General features: G+C 35.8%; 1 protein-coding gene across 1 annotated transcript in view; it reads right to left on the reverse strand.

Annotated features, from left to right (window-relative positions):
- The window catches only part of DPYD (dihydropyrimidine dehydrogenase), an 891,530-nt gene that overhangs the window by 225,422 nt on the left and 641,725 nt on the right, over nucleotides 1-24,383 (reverse strand). The window contains exons 20-21 of the mRNA XM_040471061.1: nucleotides 10,926-11,046; nucleotides 9,968-10,087 (exon numbers count right to left, since the gene is read on the reverse strand). Of these exons, the coding sequence (XP_040326995.1) occupies nucleotides 9,968-10,087; nucleotides 10,926-11,046 (241 nt within the window). The remainder of the gene's footprint in view (nucleotides 1-9,967; nucleotides 10,088-10,925; nucleotides 11,047-24,383) is intronic.

The following is a 24,383-nucleotide window of genomic DNA, read 5'->3' on the forward strand; positions in this document are numbered from 1 at the left end:
GTGGTATCAAACAAAATGATAATTCAAAAATATTGGTATTGGTTTTAAAGAAGTGATTTATGATCAGGTAGCCAATATTCTTGAAAGCCAGGTGACTTCCAAGTTACTTCTTCAGCAAAAGTGAAAGAGGAGCTCATCAAATTGCCTAACTATGTTTGGCAAAGATTACTAAGTAATTTTTAGCTTGTAATGTGGAAGGTGTTCAAAGATTTAAGTTAAATGACTATAATAAAACTCCTTGCGGTCGCCTTTAATGATTTCGATGAACGAGGATTTTGAAAATTCGTATCTAAAAAATAATAGTAGAATAGAATAATGCCAGCCCTGACATTTTTAGGAAAAATAGGCATCAATAATAAATATATAATAAAATTGTTTTAAAAAACCATATTTTCCTAATTAAGAAGAGCATTTCCAATAAAATTTACTTTTATGTTGACTAATTATCACTATGTATAATATATTTATATTATGATAAAGTATGAGTGTAAGGTATAAGATATACTTTATATAAGGTAAAATATAAGTTGTAAATTATAACAATAGAGAAGAAAAAATTATCATTAAAGCCTTAATCCAGAAATTTAAAAAATATAAGTGTCAATTCATAGGCATATATTTTGTTAAAGAGAAATTCTATAAGGTGATCCATAAAAGATGTCCAAGATGTCCAAGCAATCTTGGACAAATCTTTGGACAAAGATGTCCAAAAGCAAGATGTCTTTTAAAAATAAAAGAAAAAAAAAATAAATAAATAAAAAAAAATAAAAATAAAAATAAAAATAAAAGAAAATAGGATAAAGTTTGGTTAGGAAGTTGACTGGAAATACTAATTCAAGGGAGAAATCATGTAAAACTTTCAACTATTATTTCAAACCTTATATATTTTTAAAGGGGTTATGATGAGTATAAAATCACTGAGCTATTTCAATTCTACTAGGTTTATTTAAAAGAGTAATGCAGCAGTTTTATTTTAAGAATTAATATTTTCAGAATGTGGGAAACTATTTTTTATTATCACTTAAACTTATGGCTAAAATTTATAAGGTTGACTTAAAACGTATGAGGGGTACATAGTTAATATTCTTTTAATGTGGCATATTTGTGAGCATAAAAATCTGAAGAACATTGAAATAATGAGTGTACACACATTGAATTAAAGTGTTAGACTTTACAAAAACATAGCAAGTGAAGTTAACTGGCCTGATCAGATTCATTTTTTTTTCTCTATTATGACCCTTCCTTTATCATCAGTCCTGTATCATCTTGGCAGTCTGTACCTTCGAGCATCAGATACTGCATGGATCTCTTGAGGATTCACTATGCCCCACATTGAAGAACCTTTTGGAATTTTGGGTGTAATTTGCTATAAGGTATTCACATGGTATTAAATTGTTGGGGCTGCACATCAGGACACTCATCATCCAGGAAAGCTGCAGGCAGCTTCCATTATTGACAAACAGTATCACCAACAGGCTATAAACATGACGCTGGAAACTCTCAGTGCATAGTATAACTATGTTAATGGCAGGAACACAGCATTGAAACAGCTTCCTCCCCTCCCCCCACGACATGTTATCTTTCACCTTCTATTGATAAAAGGATGCCGTTGTATGGGGATGACAGGAAAAAAAGAAGAGAGAAAAGCAGGAAGCTACCAATACTATTGTTTCCTACAGTTAAGGGTCTGAGAAAATAACTAGATTCATTGATATGTAAGTGCTTATCTTGAGAGAGAACTGTTATTATTCAATGTGTTAGTATCTGCACAAAGTCAAAAGGAAAAGACGTTTCACAATCATGAGCTTAATTTTACCCTTGTCTCCCTCTGACACCTGTTTCCTTTTCAGAGGACTATTAAATGGCACTTAGAATGGGTTCTCTTCGCATAAAAATTAATCTTTAAATTTTTCTATTATTGAGCTGTAGTTGACATACACTGTAATCTTAGTTTCAGGTGTCCAACACAGTGATCGGACATTTCTATGCATTACTCAATGCTCACCACCGTAAGTGTAGTCACCATCTGTCACCATACAATATTATTACAATATTATCGACTATATTCCCTATAGTGTACTTTTCATCCCCATGACTTATTTATTCTACTTAATCTTAAATGGAGTGCCACATTCTTTCTATTATGAGACCTCAAATATTGTTTTCCACTACTTTTCTTAAGAGTGAATTCCAATCCTATTTACTACAATTTGTTTCAGATATGTAGCGGTGGGCAGAGATTCTATATTTATTTATGGAATGCAATGATTCTTTAATTTTACCACTAATAAAAGCCTTTGGCACTATTTTGGAAATAAGAATTTCAAATTAAAATGACTCTAACCTTTCTTCATCTACTGTTCAATGCAGATTCTCGGGCCCTCCTAAATCTCTTAGGGAGGGGCCCAGCAATCTGTATTCTAATGAGTCCTCTAGGTTCTGGGGCACATTAAGTTTGAGAACCATTCATCTACTGGAATCTCACCTCATAACAGGGCTTCCATAAGTAAAAATTGGCTCCAGGTTTTAAGTTAAATAAGAATATTTCCCTTACCGACATACATAAATCCTTATACATAACATAATTATACATATAAACCTTAAGTCTAAAAATTAAGGGTTAATCTCATTTTTATTATGTAATCAGGCATTTGCTTCCAGCAGGTTTTGAGATCTTCAGCTACTGAGAGCCAATGACATTTTGATAGTTCTCTCGATGTTAGGGATAAATGTGTTGGCTTTATAGTCGGAGCAATGCTGGAGAGTTTGGTCTAATGCTTAGGGATTTAAACCGACGAATGGATAAGGATGGGGAGGAATCTCATTCTAGTCATGCCCTCCTTTCCTAATTTCCCTTTTCACTGTTTGGTCTTCTTCCCCTTTTCCTTAGGGAGCAGAGTGATTGATAGCCTAATCCAATGACTGTATTACAGCTGCCTCAACCAGGACTCTTTTCCTTATCATTAGCAGTTAGCCTATGGTTAAATTCACAGCTCACTGCTTGGTACAGCCCCTGAGATTTAAGGGTCTGGCCTTTAGAAAATATTTAACATAAAACTGAAATCTTGACATACTGAGAACTCAGTTCTCTGCAAGGCTTCTTTAATTAATCCAATGTACTGTACCATTGTTCTGTATGAGACTGTGACATGGTGAACTGTTTCTGAAGCTTACAGAGATGTGTAGTTCTAAATTAAACAGTCAGTGACGTGTACCTACACTGATTTTTTAGTACAGTAGATATGCATGAATCTGTGAATATTTAAATTCAAGCTTAAACAGTGACACAATACTCTCTAGTTTTACTTTCATAATAGAACATTTTTTGATTAATTTCAAGCTTGAACTCATTCTTTATAGAAAACACACACACACACACACACACACACACACACACACACACACGAAAGAAATTAAATAATTCATTACCACTGCTGCAAAGGTAAGTTTTCTTAATATGTTTGTCAGAGTCCTTTGGTTTACAAAGTCTATCGAATATTTTCTTAAAAGCTGATACAGACATTAATTTATTTTCCTAATTTTGAACAACAGAAAACATATATGATATCCACATGGCCATGAATTTGTTGGCTCTTAAATACTTTTTGATTTTATCATTTATCTGCAGGACAACAGTTATTTTAAAATACCTAAGGAAAGAATGGAGACCTTGATCTATGCTTTAAACCTTTGCCCTTGCTCCAGTCCGTCGATGAGCTGTAAGCGTCTATGAATATGGCAGCTGAGTCCCAGATGAAAAATTATGCATCTCATAAACTGCTATTCTGCTGAAATGTCAAGCCAAGGCAAGGCTGTACCTCAAACTCAGCACTTGGCATTTTCCTTCTGTCTGCTTTGTTGCCATGAAGCAAACATGAACAGTGAAGATTTGTGTAGGGCAGGTAGCAGGCGAGCTCACCGTCAAAAATCTATTATTAGGGCTCTGATCTCCTGCACAGACCAGCGACAGCCAAACACTGTGAAATTCGGGCTCCAGGAAAGGCAATATAATGCAAAAGGGGATTCTTTGTCAATCTGTACATAAATATATTCAAATGAGCATGATTTAAATGAGAATAGTTCTAATGGTGAGCTTCTCTCAAACAAACTGATAATTTATAATGAAAATTATAATTCAGCATCTTTATTTGATATGCCTACTTCGACTGTTCTGCAAATATAGTACATATATTTATATAATAAGGTCTTTAATAATTCGATCAGTTAAACTTGTGATGGCCTAAGAATATTTATGTGAATAACAGAGTACATTTTTTGTATTATTTTGTACACACTCACACACACACACACACACACACACACACACACACACACACACGAGATGAGTGAGTATAAAGTGAAAGGTTCTCCTTTTAATTATTCTTTTTGGAATAATTTATCAGTGCATTTTTTTTTACTCATTTAAATGTTACCTTTACCTATCAGGGTGTCTTAGACATTTCAGTATTAAAATCTAAGTTCTTATTGATAAAGATGGTTACAATAGATAGTTGAGATTTTATGACAGTGAGTAGGTGTGTTTTTCTAGAAAGATTTTATGCATGGCTAATTATGTGATTGACAAGAAAAAAACTCCAGGCCATTAACAACTACTTCCTATAAAAAATACCAATACTGCACTTCATGATGTATAGTGTAAGAACTTAAAGAAATCTTGCCAAAATCTTTAGTTGCTTGCATGTGTGTAAATAGATATTTAAAGCAAAATGTAACTTGTGGGTTTTCAATCTACTATGTGTTTTGTCATCTTCATTTTTCAACAATATACTAATAAATACATCAAAATAAGTTTAAGTTTATGATTGGAATGGGTTATATTGGATTTTCATTTATATATTTCCCAGTAGCTGAGTTCAATGCTGCTAAGTCACTGTATGGTCCCAACAATTCATGACTAAGTAACTTTGTTAGGCACAAACATCAAATATGAGGTATAGAGTTAAGATTCCTTTTGAAGCTATTATACTGATTCATATTTGTGCAAGTTTTCTGAGCTAAATACTTTTGTACTCACTTCCAGCCCTATACTAGCACAGAGTTACAAATTACTAGCAAATTTCTAACTTGTACCTTCTTTTATTGGTATTTCCCTTGCTGGTTTTACAATGAAAACACCTTTAGGAGGCTTGTAACTATAAGAACTCAAGAGTTAAGTGTCCAATAGCCCACATAGCTGGATTTCAAATCATTCATTATTTATTTGAGAATGTAAGGGCATTTATGGAGTATGCCATTGTCGCTTGTTAAGAAATACACAATCATTTCTTAAATCTGCAATATCCTATAGGTAATTAGTGAATTTGGATTCCTGAAGTAGAGAGCAAATCTTGAAGGCCACCCTTGATGAATTATTCAGAAATCAGTAGTAAAGTTTATAAGTATTACTATCAAATAAAATGTGTCCTATTGTTTTAACTGAATAAGTTGGCATAGACAATAATTTCAAAAAGCCTTCCAAAATTGAAACTGAGAACAAGAATTTCCTTTTTTTGGCTAAACAGAACAAATGTAGCAAATAAAATAATGTAAAACAATGAGTTAATTTCTTAAGCTTGTAGGAAGTGAATTTAATTAAGCCTAAAGCATCTATCATTGTTTCAAAGTGCCTTCTGCAGAGAAATTTCAGATCTTTTCCCTATGTGTAGGTATTTGTGTGTGTTTATATGTATTAAAAAATCAAAATATATATAGGACAATGGAATAATATTAAGAAACCTAAAAATATGCCCATTCCCCATTAATAGAAAGAAGCACCTAAAACACAACTCAACTCAAATGAGTTTATCCCGTTGAAATAGATTACTACCTCTCCTAATGCAGCTGTAAATTAATAAATACTGTCCTCATGAAATCAGTTGCAAGAAATATGTATCTTTAGTTATGTCACGCAGGACTCATTCTTAACCATGCCTAAAAGAATCTTAACCACAGGGAAGACTAACTGTGAAAATGTCACACCACAGCTGGATGACACCATTTACATAGGTGATAGTAATCACTGAGTTAGGGGCTATCTTAAGATGACTTCACCATTTGTGGACAAGGCCAGGGAAAAGGTCAAAATTTGAAACTTAAACCAGAAAAAATAACTAAACTAAAACTAGGAAAAAATAATTAGTAATCCACTCAGGGATTGGAGTTTATAATGTTACTGATGGATCAGTGGTTCTCACAATGAAATAAAGAAAACCAAGGAGGCCCCCCTGCCAGAAAACAAAACAAAACAATAATCTACTCAAAAAGTTTTTTTCATGGATTCCAGAAGAAGGACAGTCAGGTGGTAACAATTTGCACTGTAAAGTCTCTACTGCCCAAAGAGAGATAGAGAATATTGATTCTTAAAAGGTAGTAATTTAGACAGAAATAATTGTCTGGTAAAGAACTTAATTAGCCATCTTGGTTTCATGAAAATATCCCTTATAAATACTGAATAAGCTTTCTTTTGATACTGTTCTCACTATGAAATCACTTTTAATTCTATAATTCAACCTTTAATGGACTCACAGACCATGAATCTTGCCAGGTATTTCTCCAATTGAAATGCAGGTTTATAAATCTTTCCATTATGAATTTGGTTCATATGTTTTGCCCCCTATGCCACCCACTCACCTATAGATGACTTGTAAAAAAGCATTTTCTAAAATAACAAAGCTAAGGACGAGATCCTAGAATGAGATCCTACCTCTCCCTCTTGATAAAAATTTTAAACTGCAACAAGTAACCTTGTTTAATGACTTCTAGAGGCTTAATGACTTCTTTTATTAAATAAAGAGACCATCCTCTAATCAGTAGCTTTCCAACTTTTTTGAAATTAAACATAATAAAATATGAATTTTACATCATAACCTAGTATAGAAATATACATATATACTGTATATATGTACAGTATAGAAATATTTATATATAAATATAATATAAAAATATACATATACTGAACAAGAGGTTTGAGCAATGTTTATACCATCTGTGTGCAAAGCATTATGATATTGTTTTTTATTCTATTTGATTTTTTTATTTTATTTTTTTAAGGTTATTTATTTGTTTATTTATTTAGAAAGAGAGACAGCCAGAGCATGAGCGGGAGAGGGGCAGAGAGAGGGAGACAGAGAATCCCAAGCAGGCTCTGCACGGTCAGCACAGAGCCCGATGTGGGGCTCAGACCCACAAACCATGATCTCATGACCTGAGTCAAAATCAAGAGTTGGACACTTAGCTGACTCAGCCACCCAGGCACCCCTTTATTTGACTTTTTTAAAATGTTGATTACAGTTAATTAAACTTCCACTCATGAGTTGGAAACCAAAGGTTGAAAAGCATTGCTTTAAAGTACTCTTTGGGCACCTGGATGGCTCAGTCAGTTGAGCATCCAACTCTTGATTTCAGCTCTAGTCATGATCTCACATTTTTGGAGACTGAGCCCTGTGTTGGATTCTGTGCTGGTAGCATGGAGCCTGCTTAGGATTCTCTCTCTTTCACCTTCTCTCTCTGCTCCTCCTCTGCTCTCTCCCTCTCTCTCAAAATGAATAAACATTTAAAAAAAAATAAATTACTCTAGAATCCAAACTAATCATATTTGAAGTAATTCAACTGACATTTCTTAGCTGAGCTTCTGTCTTCCCAATGCTAGTCACTGCCCCTTATTAGCTAATGTTTTAACAGGACATTACAGAAATGTGACCATTTTTCTATAGCATGTGCAATACCTGAAGTACCTGATTATTTTCCCATTTAGACAAAACAAAACCTTCATGTCAAACAGCAGCAGTCTTATTTTGAGAAAAAATAATAAAGACAGAATAGAAAGCTAGAGAATATTGAAGGGGAAAAATATTCCTCCCTGGCAATGGTAAGTATGAGTTGTATTTCAGGTGGCGATCCAAAATTTAATACTTTTTAGCTTTCACTTAAAACAAATCTGTGATTCAAGCTGCTCTTCTAAAAGTAGACATTCTAGCGCTGTGAGAGAATACTTGGGAAGTATTAGTGCTGTGCTGTGGTAATTTTTTTAATCATACAAAAATATCTGGCATATTTTATATGATATTCTATATTGAAGCAGCCTTTGAAGTCTTGACAGCTATATTTGATAAAACTAGGAATGGTGTTTAGCCATTTAGATATTTCCATCATTCCTAAAATTTGAAGCCATTAATATTTAACACAGTTTTGCTAGGCTAGGTTTTGTTATAACTCATTCTGAAGGTACTCTGTTATAGAACTTGCTTCTGTACTAAAATATATTATTATTGCCTGTTTGAACCGCTTTTCAGATTCTATTACCTTTAAATTAAAGCAAACATTGCTTTAAAGGAGAAAATTCTATCAATTTTGTCCATATGAAGAAAGGCTGTTTTCAAAACAGATTGTTTAATGTGAAGGGACTTAATATAAAACCTATTAGAAATGAGGTACAAGTCCTTAAAAATGTTAGGGACTTTTTGTTGTTTAAAATTAAAGTTCCACCCAGGCTTAACTGAGCTTATAGCCCAAGTGAATATTTATATATGAATTTATAAATCTTAGAAATAGAGTTTCATGGAAACGTTAACAGGCCCTGAGGTATAGCTGAACTTGTTTTCAGGTAATGCTATAATTTCCAGTATGTGTATGCTTAAAGACTACAACACAAAAGACTTTTTCTAATGTTGTAATTTTGTAGTTTTATTAGACTGAGTTATAGTATGGGAGAATATTCAGAAACTGCAGCTTAAATGAGAAAACATGAACGGCGTTACTTATATAAAATACTACTGCAATAGTTCTTTTATTAATTTTTAATGTTCAGCACCCTCTGTGACCTCCTTTATTCTCTTGCTGTCAACATGGCAGGCTGGAAAAATTGAAACGGGCTGACAGAAAACATAGTGCACGTTACAGCCCAACTCTGGAGTCTCTTGACTCTCTTTCTGCTGCACATGCTAACGCAGTCCACGTTATTCTGCATTACAATAATATTTAAGGCTCTGTTTGATAGCTCCTGATAAAAGAGAGTTGTGTCTGGACCCTGAGCAGGAGCTTCTCGTCAGCTCTCCTCTTTCTGACACTATGGGAATGGGAATGGCATTCAATTAAAAGCAGAATATAATTTTTAAAAATCATGGCTCATAGACATACTTCATGCTTTCAAAACATAATACCTCAGCATGGATAGTGCTTTATTTGTGTCTATCTAGCCTCTTCGAAAAGGGTATTTTGGTCTGATTCAGCAATGCTTTTCTCGAACAGTGGGACACTGCTATATTATGTATATTTACCACTGTCTCTATCACCAAGGAGACTAATCCCCATACCAGTACAGTCAAGAACCTTACAGCATTGTCTTTGCAAGACCAAGTTCATGTTGTCACAGCAACAGAGTGCACAGGGCAAATTTACTGAGCGACACATTGGGATTAAAACTTCTGTTTCTGTTTTAAACGCAAGTGTTTGAGGATGAAAAAAGATATGCAAAGGTGTGAGGTCTGCAAATGTCTTCTTACCTAAAGCGACAAATGCAGTTTCAATAATTTTTGGGGGACAGTTATGAAAGCAAATTTTTTGAAGATAGGAGATTTCAAAATTCTAGGAAAAGTGGGGAAAAATTCAGACTATGAAAAAGATATAATCAGGTGCTTATGTTTTTTTTCTCTTAGCTGGTCCCAGTGTTAGCCTTTACTAATAAGTGACAAGACAATTGTGACAATGAGAAGTTCTGAGGAAAGCGTAGAATACAAGAGAATAGAATTCACACACGACCCTATCTTGATATTCTCTTATCTTCTGCTATCAGTCACTTGAGCCTTCACACTCCATCTGTACCATCTGTCATAACTATTAGGAATTTTGACCAGCAATGAGTAATAAGAATTTGGGATCGTAAAAGACATGCTACACTTGCTTGCAACATAACCTCTGATTTTTCAGCAACCTTCAAGGAAGCAAAATGCAAGCAGAGGGCAACACCTACCAGATACTCCTCCATATGTAGTCCGCTTCCCAATGCCCACTGCTGGCCAGGGTGTGCCGTCGGCTTTTAATCCCATTAGACCTGAGACAGTGTTGGTGGCTGTAACGCCATCTGCACCACCTATGAAAAACACTTCATCACTTACCTGCAGTTTTGAAAGGGACAGTGGTCAAAACCCATTCAAACCCACACAACCCAGGAAAATGCACACTCTACTTTCTCTTAAGAACATTTCCTCCCCTCAGATATCTTCACTAACTTCACTCCTACCATTATGCTTAAAATACTAGAAATACAAATTTTTAATTACCACCAATTCATTTTTCCATTTCTTATACAGATTTATAGATGCCAAATGTTTTGTGTTTGGTGTTATTTTCCAGGTAGTTCGCAATACTTTTGCAAATCAAGATGCAACTTCCATTGGATAGGGCACAGCACGTATGATTTATAAAATCATTCACTGACTGCATGATTTATGTGTTCAATCGGTATTTATTGAACATATGTGTAAGGCAGTGTACTAGGCCCTATCACATAGAAAGGGAACTTATAAGAAATTTGATATTGTGGAAGCTGGTATCTTTTTTTTTTTTAACTTCATTAAATGTTCAAACGCTATTGCTGGATTGTGACATTACAAGGTCATTTGTTTTGGAGTGGTTTGCTGTGACCATGGTCTTGTTTCATAATTTTTTTGTGTGTGGAGCAGGTGTTTATCAAGAAAGATTATAAATGTTCTTGTTTTCCCTGGCCAAAGTCTGGAGTACAGTTACTAGCGTGAGTCCAGGTGTGAATCTACTGCATTTGTGAGATCAAGTGCTCAATTTAGTATTTTTCTTAAACTCTAGACAAAGATATACACATATGTTTGTGGATGGTGATATACTTTAGTCTGGCTACATACTTCAGGCCCATACTTCCATAACTAGACAGCTGATGCAAGTCTAGTTCTTACCTTCCTTTGCAGCTCTTGCGATGCTTACGATATCAGTGACATTCGGGGTCAACTTGGCAAAAAAAGGAATCTGAACAGCTTGCCTAACCCAGCGACAGATGTTCCGTACCAGCTCTGGATCCTGTTCAAATAGGTCAGTTAAATATAGGACATAATTAAAAAATTGTGATCAAAATGTGTACTGGAACAACAGCAAAGTGGATACGTGCAAGACAAATCCAACTTGACAATGAGCTACATGATATATTTCTCAATTCTGCCTCAGTATTACACCTGGACTCATTAGGGAACTAAGGTTAACACACTTCCAGTGAACTGCAAATTCATCACATAAAGGTTAAATTCCTCAAGGGAACCTTTGGAAAATAAAATTACAAAGAACCAAATGGAAAAAAGTGTTTTCTACTACCAGTTAAATAATATCAGGAGTAAAACATCAACTTCTGGTGGTAATTTCAGTAAATATTACAGAATTTCCAGCGACCTCATTGGCCTAAACCTAATAAAAAATACTTAAGCTGCTGATTCCCAGATGAATGACATTACATCTGAAGCTTATTGTTTTCATTATTAGAAGACTTAGTCTTGAAATATATTCAAAAGAAAATCTGTGACTTCCTAATCAATCTAATTATGATATATAGTATATGCTAATACAGAATAATTCAGCTTTGGATTATACATGAGCTGATAAGGAACTTAGTTTACTTTTGTAAATGTTACGGAGATCTGTGAAGCACTCTTCAACATTGATCTACTTGAAAGAATTGATCAATGACAAAAATGAAATAAAATATCAAATGCTCATTTTTAAAAGCACGGAATAGACATTTTCCTGTGCCTGTTTCCTGTGATTTTTCAGGCTTCTATTTTCTCATGGGACAAGTATCATTTAGAGGGCAATCACCTATCCTTTCCATTGAAAATAACTTAGCTGTGGCAATGTTCTTTGATTTCAACACACACAATAGTCCTTTTTTTTATTACTTTTAGTGCAAAATTTATTCTGACAGGTACTGATAATGCACTTTGATAAATTACCTTAAAATATGCAATAGCAATTCATTATTGAGCTTGGTAATATTATCTTAGCAAGTTAAAATGTTTTTTGAATAAAAGAAAAACCCAGAAAAACACAGACATATATTTAAAGTATGAAACAGCAGGCAAGTATATCATTTGTAATTAGTATTTTTATATGTAAGAAAGTTGCTCTTTGCATTTTAACCTTTCAAATTCTTTTAAGATGAGATTTCTAATGTTATAACCTTTAGAAAGAACCTTTTCACTTACGTTAATGTGTCTTGATTTGTCATTCTGTATTACTCTAAAAGTTATGCGTTTGTGCTAAGTAAGATACAGCAATGAGGTAATTTCTGTTGATTGTTACTGTCTCTATTCAGCAAAACTCATAATTTTAACAAAAAAAAATCTGTGATTTGGTTTGTTCTCTTTCAGAACAGTAATTTCTTCATTAAACATAAATATTAAAAAAGCACTATATGGAATGCTCTACAGGGCATACTGTGCATTATGAATAGTAAAATCTGGAGACTTAGCTGTACAAATTCTAACTCATGAAAATGGAGATCTGCCCCTGCCCATGCAATGTTCATGAAATATTTATAACCGCTGCATTGGCATTATGAAGGCAGTTGCATCTTTGTGACTTTCATTTTTAAGTTATGAATTTCCATGGGACTTAGCCTAGAAATGACAGTAACTCTAGATGATATGAATTGCATGTCCTTTGTGAAAGCTCTTTTTAAGATAGAATTTGACAATAATTTAAAGATCACTTGAATTTCACAATACATGGAAAGTAGCCTGATAAGAATTACTGAAACAAATACAAAATATTATTTGGTTCCAATAGCGTAAACACTAATAATCTGATACAGACTTCTAAGTGGCTTTCGATACTATTGACCACCATGTCTTTATAATTTACTTTCAGCATCTGTCATACTTCTTTTTCTGTTCGTTCTTACTAGTTGAATACTTTAAGTGAATACGTGGAATGTCTTTTGCACATTGTTTAACAATTTGGAATTTGTTCAAAGTTTTTCAGTGTTTTTTTTTAAACATATGGTCCGCTGGTACCATTATTTACTTAAATCATCTGTTTTGAGATACCATTATTTGAACCTCCTATACTTCTATGAGCAAGGTTCATGGTGTTAAGATACTTCTTGTGTTCTTACTCAGCCAAGCCAGCTGCTAAGTAATTCTCATACCCATCTAAAACACAATTTGATTACCTGGAAATTTTAAAAACAACTTCTGCCTTATATTATTGTAAAAAGTAATGACTGTCAGTAAATTGAAGTTTTGGCTTGACAGGTGTAACAGGGAATGTTCTAATAAAACTACAAGTGTGGTGAGGCTAATAATATGATAAAATGAACCTGCACACTTTGGGGAATTAAGGGACACACTGTAACTATTCACACTTTCCTGGTTTCCTCACAATTTGATATTAAATATTTGAGATCTAAAAGCATAAATTAATAGTGTTTCTGCATCTTGACCTTCTCATTTTCTAGTGACAACATCAGATGGTGTCATCAATTAAAGGCAGTTCTAAAAATCTTAATTTAGGGGCGCCTGGGTGGCTCAGTCGGTTAAGCATCCGACTTCGGCTTGGGTCATGATCTTGCAGTTTGTGAGTTCAAGCCCTGCGTCGGGCTCTGTGATGACAGCTCAGAGCCTGGAGCCTACTTCAGATTCTGTGTCTGTCCATCTCTTGGCCCCTCCCCTGGCTAAGCTCTGTGTCTCTCTATCAATAATAAATAAATGTTTAAAAAAATTAAAAAAATAAATAAAAATCTCAAATGCATAAATTTTAGACAATTTCTCATGCCCTCCCCCCAAATCTTCAGGATAGGAAATACACAAAGGCATTATTATTTCAGACAATTTGGGACATTAACATTATCCACACCAACACAAGGAAAGAAAATCAAACAATTCTTCACTTCTTTTCTATTTCTAGGCACAAAACATTGCAGACACTCAAAAGATAGTTGGGTCAATGAAAGAAGAATGAATAAAAACTCAGTCCATTTTCCAATGATTTCTTTATATAGCCATCAAAATATAGACTATGTCTAGGTTGAAGAAAAACCTGAGTACATTTTCTGATAGATAATACCTAAAAGTGTGAGATCCAAGACTTCCTTGCAAATCTGGGATAATTCTGAAGAAAAATAATGGATAATGACACAAAAAAAGAACAGCTTAACTTTTAAAACTGCCTGATCCATAAAAAGTCTACCTAGATCCTCAGGTCTTCATTGGTTCTTCATATTGATATGAATGATACCCATCCCTGACCACGATTTGCAATCTCTCCCACAGCAACTGTGTGTGTTTGCATGTATACTTCCTCAACCCCTATCAACACCTTTGTTATTCATGTGATCACAAAGAAAACTCTGAAGCAACAGAATGAATTTTTCTGTGATGGAAGTGTGTGAGAAGAGAAGAAATCACTGAAGCCCTTAAAGGAATGAGTGATGAGCCCAGGGAAGCACATGGTGTTCTTGAGGGGACTGCATGAGTTGAGAAGCTACCAGCCCAAACCTGTGAAGTGCTGAAGAGAGGAAGAAAGTATGCTAGAGACAATTTTGGCCTCTTTGACAACATTAATGGGGAGCAGCCCTGTGTCTGCCGGCAATTGATACAGTCTGGAATAGAGTCTTATGAAAACCAAACAACAACTGCAACAGGAAAATGTAGCGCTGAGTAGACTTTGCTGCAGTTATTTCCACTTATCAAAAACGGTTTGTAAAGCTTAATTTTCTTTTTTTTTAATTTTTAAAAAGTTTACCTATTTATTTTGAGGGGGAAAGAGAGAGAGCACACGTGCACACATTTGTGCGAGGGGGAGGGGCAGGGAGAGAAGGAGACAGAGAATCTCAAGCAGACTCAGTACTGTCAGCGGAGAGCCCCAGGTGTGGCTCAATGTGGGGCTTCATCTCAATAACTGCAAGATCATGATCTGAGCCGAAATCAAGAGTTGGACGCTTAACCGACTGAGCCCCCCTGGCGAACCTAGAGCTTAATTTTCTATCTGGGCCATAAGATAGCAATTTCTAATTCTTGTGACTTTAAAGCTTAAAATTTTTTTAAAGCTTACTTTTCTATCTGAGCTGTAAGATAATACTTTTTAATCTAGTAACTAGCATGTCTCTAGTTAAATATAAAAGGAGTTCTATAAATGATATACCCTGCTGTGTTTGAGACCCCTAAGATGACCTCTCCATTGTAGGACAGGCATTTCCACCAATTTCCTAGGGCATCAAATCTCATTGGTTTCATGCCCTGTACAAAAGAACAAGCATTAGAGAATGAGATTGTGAGAATGTCTTGATAAGCTAAATTACAAGTGAAATTTTTGACTTTGAGAAACATTTCTCTCCAATTTACCTGGTAATTTTAACTCTGTACAATTCTTGTCAAAGTGGCTTTCTTAGAAGGTGGTGTTTCAATGAATTCACTGAAAAATTTTACCAGTTATAAATGCTTTCCACTAAGGAACTCCTAAGTCTTAATTCACATGAATGCTAGGAAGTAGCTAGCATTTTTATTATGTCCACTTCTCTGACAGAGAGAACTAGGGCCCAGAAGATCAATCTGAGTATCTATTTCACCTTCTTAATTTTCTTTCCCATTATCATGTCCTAAACCATCATCTTCTTTAACAAAATTGCTCCCTAAAGTGAAATTCAACCATCAATTGTAAACCAGAACTATAAAAGGCTTCTACTTCATTTATACTTATAAGAGTAAATGTAGCTTCAGAGTAATAGGCAAACTTGATGTATTTATCCTTCTATGTCAATAGAATAGAACAGAAAGAGTTAACTACTCCAGGTAGAAGTATTACTAAATGCAAAGATTGTGCATGGGAATGGGATGTTTTAAATGAACGTATGGTTTAGTATGTCTTCTCTTTGAACTGGTTTTCCTGACTTAAGAATTCTAACAATGATACAATCGCCTTGGAAAATCATTTGGTAATTTCCTAAAAAAGGCAAGCATGCACATACAATCCACCCACTAAATTCCACTCTTAATTATATATCCAAGAGACATGACAGCAGGTCCATACAAAGATTTGCACATGACTGTTCATAGCAACTCTTTCAAAAAAGCTCCAAATTGGTAACAACCCAATATTCATTAAAATGTGAATGAATACACAAATAGTTATATATCCACATGTTAGAATATTTTTCATTAATAAAAAGAAATTAATCTACTGAATCCTGGAACAATTTATAGTTAATTTAAAAAAAATTATGTTCAGTTAGAGAAGTACCCAAGAGTTTAAATGCTGTATGCTTACATTTATATGAAATCACACACACACACACACACACACACACACACACACACACACAAAGTAAGCTAATAGAAATCAGAGCAATGGTTGCTGGGATTAGGGTTAGGGTGCAGGGGAGGGATTAAGTGGGAAGAGGCATAAGAAATTTTTGGAGGGTAATGGAAACTTTCTATAACTTGACTATAATGTTTACACAGGTGTAGACATCTGCAGAAACACATCAAACCCTACACCTAAATGTGTTCTTTTTATTATAGGTAAATTATACAGCCACAAATTTCTTGTAAAATTAAAAAACAAAAAACAACTCTAGTGGCGCCTGGGTGGCTCAATCGGTTAAGCGTCAAACTTGTGTTCCGGTCTTGATCTCGCGGTTCCTGACTTCAAGCTCCATGTTGGGTTCTGTGCTGACAGCTCAGAGCCTGAAGCTTGCTTCGGATTCTTTGTCTCCTTCTCTCTCTGCCCCTTCCCTTCTCTGTGTCTCTCAAAAATAACTAAACATTAAAAAAATTCTAAGGGCATTTAAATATAAATTAAATAAAAGGAACGCTGGTGGTATTCTAGGCAATGTGGGTTCTATTTTTTCAACAAATATTCATTGACCACAAGGCATTGAACTGGTTTGTGCTGGAGAATAAGATGAATGGAACATGGAAAGCAGAGTCTAGTAGGAAAAAAAAGGCAGACATATAAATGAAATTCCAGCTGGATGTAAGTATAAAAAAGGAGATATTAATGCTTTCTCATTTCAGATTATTTCAGAGCCTGTAGCACAGGGTTTGGCACATAATAGGCTCTCAACAAATACTGTTGAATCCATAGAGCTCACACTACATGAATTAACACTGACTTTCTTATTGCTACTTACTGAGAAGAAAATGGGATATAAATTTATTGGGTCCAGGATAACCTAATAAACAAATGCATTATGCCTCATGTTAGACAATGGTGATCCAAAATGTGTAATATACTATCCCTATTCTTAAAAACAAAACAAAAAATACTTCATAATCTAGGGGGGGGGAAATACATAAAACAAACAAATAATGTGAATATAAAATGTGGTAGTATATATACAGGCACTGTATGTGTGTATAAAACATTTCATATGTAATATACATTCTTTCTTCTCCATTTGTGCCTTAAGCTGAAGATGACATAGAGCTGCTTGTGTGTTCTCTCCTCCCCAGACACATAAAGCCTTCTCCATTCTGTTTCTCACTTCAGGCCTCTCTTTCTTGTTATCTTTTTATGCAGAATGTTTCACCTCTTGTCCCTTGGATAGACACCCCAGGGCAGCCCTCCATGACCAATCCTCCCATCCTACCTCAGTACAGGACAGATGAGTAAATGACTCCCTTTTAAATACTTTCATAACATTCTTTACTCCTTCATTTATCACAATATTTAATCATCATCCATTTATGTTTTTTTTCTTTCTAATAGACTATTAGTCTTTTAAGACTACTCTCGTATCTGATTCCCTAACATAGAGTCTGAGACACTAAAGACCATAAACACTGTGTTGAATTAAAATATGAAGAATTAGGGGTGGCTCAGCCAGTTGAGCCTCCAACTCTTGATTTTGGCTCAGGTCATGATCTCATGATTTGTGACATGGAGCCCTGCGCTGACAGCACAGAGCCCTGCTTGGGTCCCATGAATCGTGAGATTGTGAACTGAGCGGAAATCAAGAGTCAGATGCTTAACCAACTGAGCCATCCAGGCGCCTCTCTTTTTTTAGTCCTTTAAATGCCATTTCCTGTGACAGTGTTTATGCTGTTTCTCCTCCTTTCAGACAGCATTTCTTTCATGTCCCATTCCTTTAATGTTCCTAGTATGAGTTCCTATTACCACAAACTTAGTCTCAGAAGCTTGAATTTTTAACAAATGGACAAGAATTGCCATATACTGCTTACATAATTCCCAATGGCCAAATATTCTTTGAGTCTTTCTTTTTATCCTCTGATGACCCGCTGATTCTCTGGCTACCTCTCCACCAGCTCACTTCTTTACTCCCAGTTGGCAGTGCTAATGGAGATCAGCTCTTAAAACTTTTCAAATTTCAAATCTTCCCCTCCACAATTTGTCCCCAGGGAATCAGATTCAGATTTCCTAGGATTATCTTGGTCTTACTAGCTAATCTAAATTAGAAACCCACCACATTTCGTCACCATGGTAATGAAGCTGGAAAAGATGTATTTGCCCAAAAAATGGGTCAATGAACATCTCCTGCCCACAGTTCCATGTGCTATTCTATCAGTGAGTGTCTTAGGGAGACTCTTCCTCACAATACTATTGTTATCTTATTGTGTAAATGTCTCATATCTCTATTCCAGGAATCCCATATGATACCAAAATACCAAAAAAGGAGAATAAGGAGGAGGATGAGGACATTGGGAAGGGGAAGGGGAAGGGCAGGAAAAGGGGAAGAGGAAGAAGAAGAAGAAGGGGAGAAGGAGGACGAAGAAGGGGAAGAAGAAGAGCTCAGATTAATTTAAGGGGTTAACTTTTTGAATTACTGAATAATCATATAACCTTTCACCAAAACTGATGTGTGGATATGCTCAGGTGACTTAACTAGGATCTGAAGTGTTCTTACCAACTACATGCAGAAGCAGGCATACACCACTTATGTCCTCTTCAGGAAAAGACTCAAGCCCAGTCGCCAACAGTGTAGTGAGCTGACATCCTCTAACTGCTTACACCTTCAGGTTGGCTGCAGGTTTGAAGCTGAGGTCACGCTCCTCGTGAGGAGTCCCCAGCCAACAACAGCAAAGTCGTGGTACAAGGGCTCAGCCATTTCTATCCAAGGCAAGATTCCTCTAGTGCCAATCTTTGCACTTGAGCTCCCCACTGGGCTAGCAAAGATTTTTCTCATACTTCTGTTGGGGTGTGGCTGCTCCCCCTACCTAGTCCTACTTCCTCCCCTTTTCTTTCATAGGCATTGTTCCTCATTAAGTGTTTCATACTCCTAATTCCCTCTATGTCTCTGGTTCCTGGAGGCCTCAACTGATACACCAACTCCCTACTTGGATTTGGAAATCTCCCTGTGATAGGATTAGGCTGAGGAAGTGGAAGAAGAAAACTAATTTGACCATATACCTCAGGGTATCTCATTGAGAGATACTCAAGAAAACTAAGCTGAACCCAAATAAATCTCTTAACTCCAATTTTCCTGGATGGTCTTTGAAAGAGTCAAGACTAGTCCAGACAACAATGGCCGATACATGCTTCCAAGTAAAAAAGGACCCTATATGAAGAAGCAGGGCTATTTTTTTTCTTTCTAGAAAAAGACTGCTTTAAGGGACATGGTAGGGCATAATGATGGGTATCCTCTGTCTAGACAGTTCAGAATATTCTTAAAGATTAGTTTAAATACCTACTTTCCAAACCTGTTGAGTTACCACTGTGATGTGGAACATTGAGAATGACTGTGCAGAAGTCCATGGATAAAGGAGATTACACCATGCGTCTGAAAGCCAGGTCTACCATCAAGGCAGTATGGCCAGGTAAATCCGTGTATAGACTAATTCCTACCCTAGTTCCATGTCTCTTGTTGATAAAGCCAATTAATGACAACCCACTTAATAACAACATGAAGAGGTCATCTGGAAACTTCTTCCAGGTGTGTTGAGTCTCCAATACCCTATTCTAAAGTCTGCTTTTGTTTTCATAATCCATTCTGTTTGTCTGAATTATTGCATTTCTGCATTTTATCCCTTGCCCACTTCTTTCTGGATTAGACCTCTTTGAGTCTTGACAGCTGCCTGAATTGACCTGCGGTTGCCCTGTTTGCATCCATAATTGATCCAGGACTTGTTGATCACTTATGGGATTCACAATGATTTTCCTTTGCTTAGGCTGGATATTTCCATTTCATTTTCTCTTGTATTAGCTTCTATCATCCTCTTTTTCTCCCAAATCAAGATTGACATGGGCTCCATATGTCTGTCTTCTCAGGCACACAAATGCTTTACGAGAACAATACGTTGGCCATAGTACACAGAAAATAAGATACTTTACAATCTTCTTTATTAAAGATTATTTACTAAAAACCTTAGAATATTTTTGAAAATAGATTTTTTTATAATTATTTATACTGACCTCCCCCCCCCCCGCCAAAGACCTTGATCTTTCCTTATATATGAGTTGCTATTTTTCTGTGAATTCAAAGGCTAGTATTATCTATCATGCAAAAAGTGATTGTTCATAGTTTGTTTATTAATGAGGTTATACAGTGTAACCTGGAAAATCTTAATATATGGAGAAATAGGCTATGCACATGCTTTGCTGATACCACCAGTAGGGGTTGAAAATTGTGGACCAGCTGAGCCAAACTGAAACTCAGCAGGCTTCCCAATCACTGCTCAGAACACACTAAAAAGACTTCAGTGGGTAATGAAGTGCAGGCAGTTGCCTGCACTACTGTGTATGGATTCATTTTAGATAAGGGCAAGTGAGTATTTAAGTGTATAATAAGGAGTTTTTATTCTTTGCAGACTTCAGGCAGCTTGTCATTTGTTTTCTTAATGCAAAGCATTAGTGTAAACAGTGTAACAATTGATATTTTATACATCTGTTGGTCTATTCACTTAGCCTATGTTTTCCAGTGCTACAGTTAGAAAACAACCACAAGCACAAAACTTCACTATCTTTATAATCCCACATTGGTGTGAATGATTAAGTGACACAGGGAGGAGACTAGTGTAAAACAGTTTCTGCCCTGAAGCACCCACAATGCTGATACATTTAGGATGAAGAGAGTCTAGGGAAGTCATGCTTCTGTCCTGGGAACTTTATGAAATCTAAGCAAGAAGGAATTACTGCTGAGGCAATTTTAAATAATGTAGCGGAGAAAACCTCAATCCCTTGGCAATGAATGGTTTCAGCTAAGGGGAACTCATCCATAACAAGTTGGTACAGTTCCTTAAGGGATTTCTTCCTACGGCTGCTGCAAGAGCTAAAAAGAAATATCTAGGCCTTTGTTTGTTTTCCCAGCTCTGTGGACTAATTTCCCACTTTGAGCTGCAAAGGATTTGGAGATAACTAAAAGTGGGGTGACTTCATTGAAAAGTCTTTGTGTGAAAATAGGGGATGAGGAAGATATTAAACATGACCTTTGCAAGTGTGATACTTACAAATTCTTGATATAAAATTCAGGGATGCTAGATTTTACCCCAAATTTTGAGCAATCAGAACCTAGCTTAATCATTACCAATTTATTTATTTATAAGAGTACATGGCTTATAAGAGTATATTATCATAAGATGTGTGTATGTTTGTGTGTGTGTGTGTCTGTGTGTGTGTTCTCTGTTTTAAAGTCTTTCTGGTGTTGAGAAAAGGAAACATGCCAAGGTTCCCACCATTGTCAGGGGGTTATAACTAGTGTACATGGAGATTATAAGAAAGTAAGTGAAATGTTTTTGGTAGAGGAAGAGCCAGTCTTCTAGGGTCTGGGATGCCTTCACTCTCTTGTAGCATACACAGTAGCTCTGGTGACTCACCAGAGAAGCCAGTGACAAAGAGCAGCTCTTACTTTCTTGTTCCTTTAAGAGTTGCCATCTATTGCTTTAAGGATTAGAAACTCCTTAGTACTAATAAATCTGCTCTTATTTCTCAGCATTGTTCCATTTCTACTTCAACTTACTTTCTCATTTTTTACATGTTGCCTTTTTGGTCCTCCGATTCAATTTTTCTAACACCTACTATAAAATCTGTATGTTTCAAAATCAAGCACACAGAACAGAAGATGCAATACAAACAGAAAAATTTTTTATTTTTATTTTTTTGGCTGTCCTTCCTATGTCATACCCTTTCTATTTTGTGGTAAATTCCCACTGTATGAAGTACAGTAGGACACAGAAGCTGTCCCCACTATGTAATCCACTGAAGAGAGTTTTCCTCTCTTTACTCCCTGGCAACTAAAAATAAGGAAGTGATCTAGGCACGGCCAAATAAAGCTCCAGGCAAAATTGTAATCTCACAATCAGAAAAGGGGTTAAGGTTTATTTGTAGTGGTGTAGGGTATAGTGTCTCCTGACAGTATCCAACAATGGCAGTAGTGGGAGATACCAGCACTGGTAGAGGGTGCATTTAAGCTGGACAATTCTTGCTGCCCCTTCTCTGCACCCCTTTCATTTTTGCCCCCTTTCAAAGCCTATGTTCCTGCTTTCCCTGATTACATAAGACATCTTGTAGCTGCTGATAAATCATCTTTTCACTTCTGACAGCCAGAATGTTTCTGTCGCTTGTATTAAGAGTGCTAAATTCGGGGCATCTGGGTGGCTCAGTCCGTTAAGCATTTCACTCTTGATTTCAGCTCAGGTCATGATTAACCTCATGGTTCGTGGATCTGAGTTCCATGAAGGGCTTGCGCTGACAGTGCAGAACCTGCTTGGGATTCTTTCTCTCCCTCTCTCTTCTCCTCCGCTCATGTGCTCTCTCTCTCTCTCTCTCTCTCTCTGTCCCTCTCTCAAAATAAATAAACAAAAACAACCCCCCCCAAAAGATTGTTAAATTATACAGTTAGCCACCATCCACTATATAGTGACTTTATTGCCGGAGTTATAACACCATACTTCCTGACAGCTGCTGACATCTTTTTATTTAGTCTAGGTGGCCTTTTTTTTTTTTTTTTTTTTTTTTTTTTTTGCTCAGGATACAATATCTGGTCCGATGAATTGTGGTCAAGGTAGCCAGGACACATGCTTTTGTGGCAACTTGTATACAATATATCGCCACTGGCCATCTTCCTTTAGAAAGGTATGACAAGTCCTTAAATTCATGGACTTTCTAGTAAGAAAATGTCAATTTTTCTTTAGTACCTAAGAATTAACCTGAAACTTTCCATGAAATGTGGGAATTACAAAAGAGTAAGGCAGCAACTTTGTCCTCAAAGAACTTACAATCAAGTTATAACCACTTAGGGCACTAAAATTTGTCCGATTCAATAGAATATATAAACGACTTTGGGATTACAATATATCTCTATCCCTCTACAAATCATTTAGCATTTGAGTATGTCACAATGAGCAAGCTCTCATATAATTCAAGACACTCTTGCAGAAAGAAGTGAGATATATCACCCAGATCCTGGAAAGCTTGATTTGAAATGTATTAAGAGTAGCTATGATTTCTTAAAAGATGGATATGTAAACAGAGAATGGTAATATAGCCCATAAGGAAAAAATATCTTGAGGCACTGAAATTAAATTAAAATATGATCTCCCTTTCACTCTGAATACTTTCATGATTACCAATTTGACAAGGATCTTTCATTTATCCCAACTCAACTTTACGAAAGTGCCTGGAGCCTACACTGTTGATAAAACAGCTGATGAAGCTTGCATGGGGGAAAAATCTTCAAACTGCGTGATATACAAAATCATATTAGTACTAAAAACAGATGGGTGTTTACTTTTGCAATATTCAACAAATGTAAAAGTACCCAAAGGACTGCTAAATTTAGACAGTTTAAATTTTTCTTCACTTAAAAACCAGCATACCGCAGTGAACTTTACTGGGTTATGTAATTAACAACTAGATGCAGCAGCACCTAATTAGGTATTTGGATGGTTGGGCAAAAGCAAAGTCCAACATTACAAAGATGACTTTATTCATACCTCTTCAGTTGCTAATATTCCCAGATTTTACCATGCAACAGTTGATAGCACAAAGGTGACATAAATAATTCTATTCCTTATTACTTTATCCTTTTTCTGATAAGGGATTTGTGGGACTACCAAAAGCTACTGAATCTTAACCAATGTCTTTTATTGAACATTTGCAATCACCCTGCAACTAAACATGAAGAAGGCTTTATAAATAGTTTCTTCTCTCTCTCTCTTTTCTTTTCTTTCCTTTTTTCTTTTCTTCTCTCTCTCTCTCTCTCTCTCTCTCTCTCTTTCTTTCTTTCTTTGAGAGAGAGTGTGTAAGCAGGGGAGAGGAGCAGAGTTGGGGGGGGGTAGGAAGAAAGAAAGAGAAAGAGAGAGAGAATCATAAGCAGGCTCCATGCTCAGTGCAGAACCCGACAGGGGCTCAATCCCACAGCTCTGGGATCATGACCTGAGCCGAAATCAAGAGTCAGATGCTCAACCAACTGAGTC

Source organism: Herpailurus yagouaroundi, unplaced genomic scaffold, assembly GCF_014898765.1.
Source record: "Herpailurus yagouaroundi ecotype Mexico unplaced genomic scaffold, PumYag 77, whole genome shotgun sequence".
NCBI classification, from domain to species: Eukaryota; Metazoa; Chordata; class Mammalia; order Carnivora; family Felidae; genus Herpailurus; species Herpailurus yagouaroundi.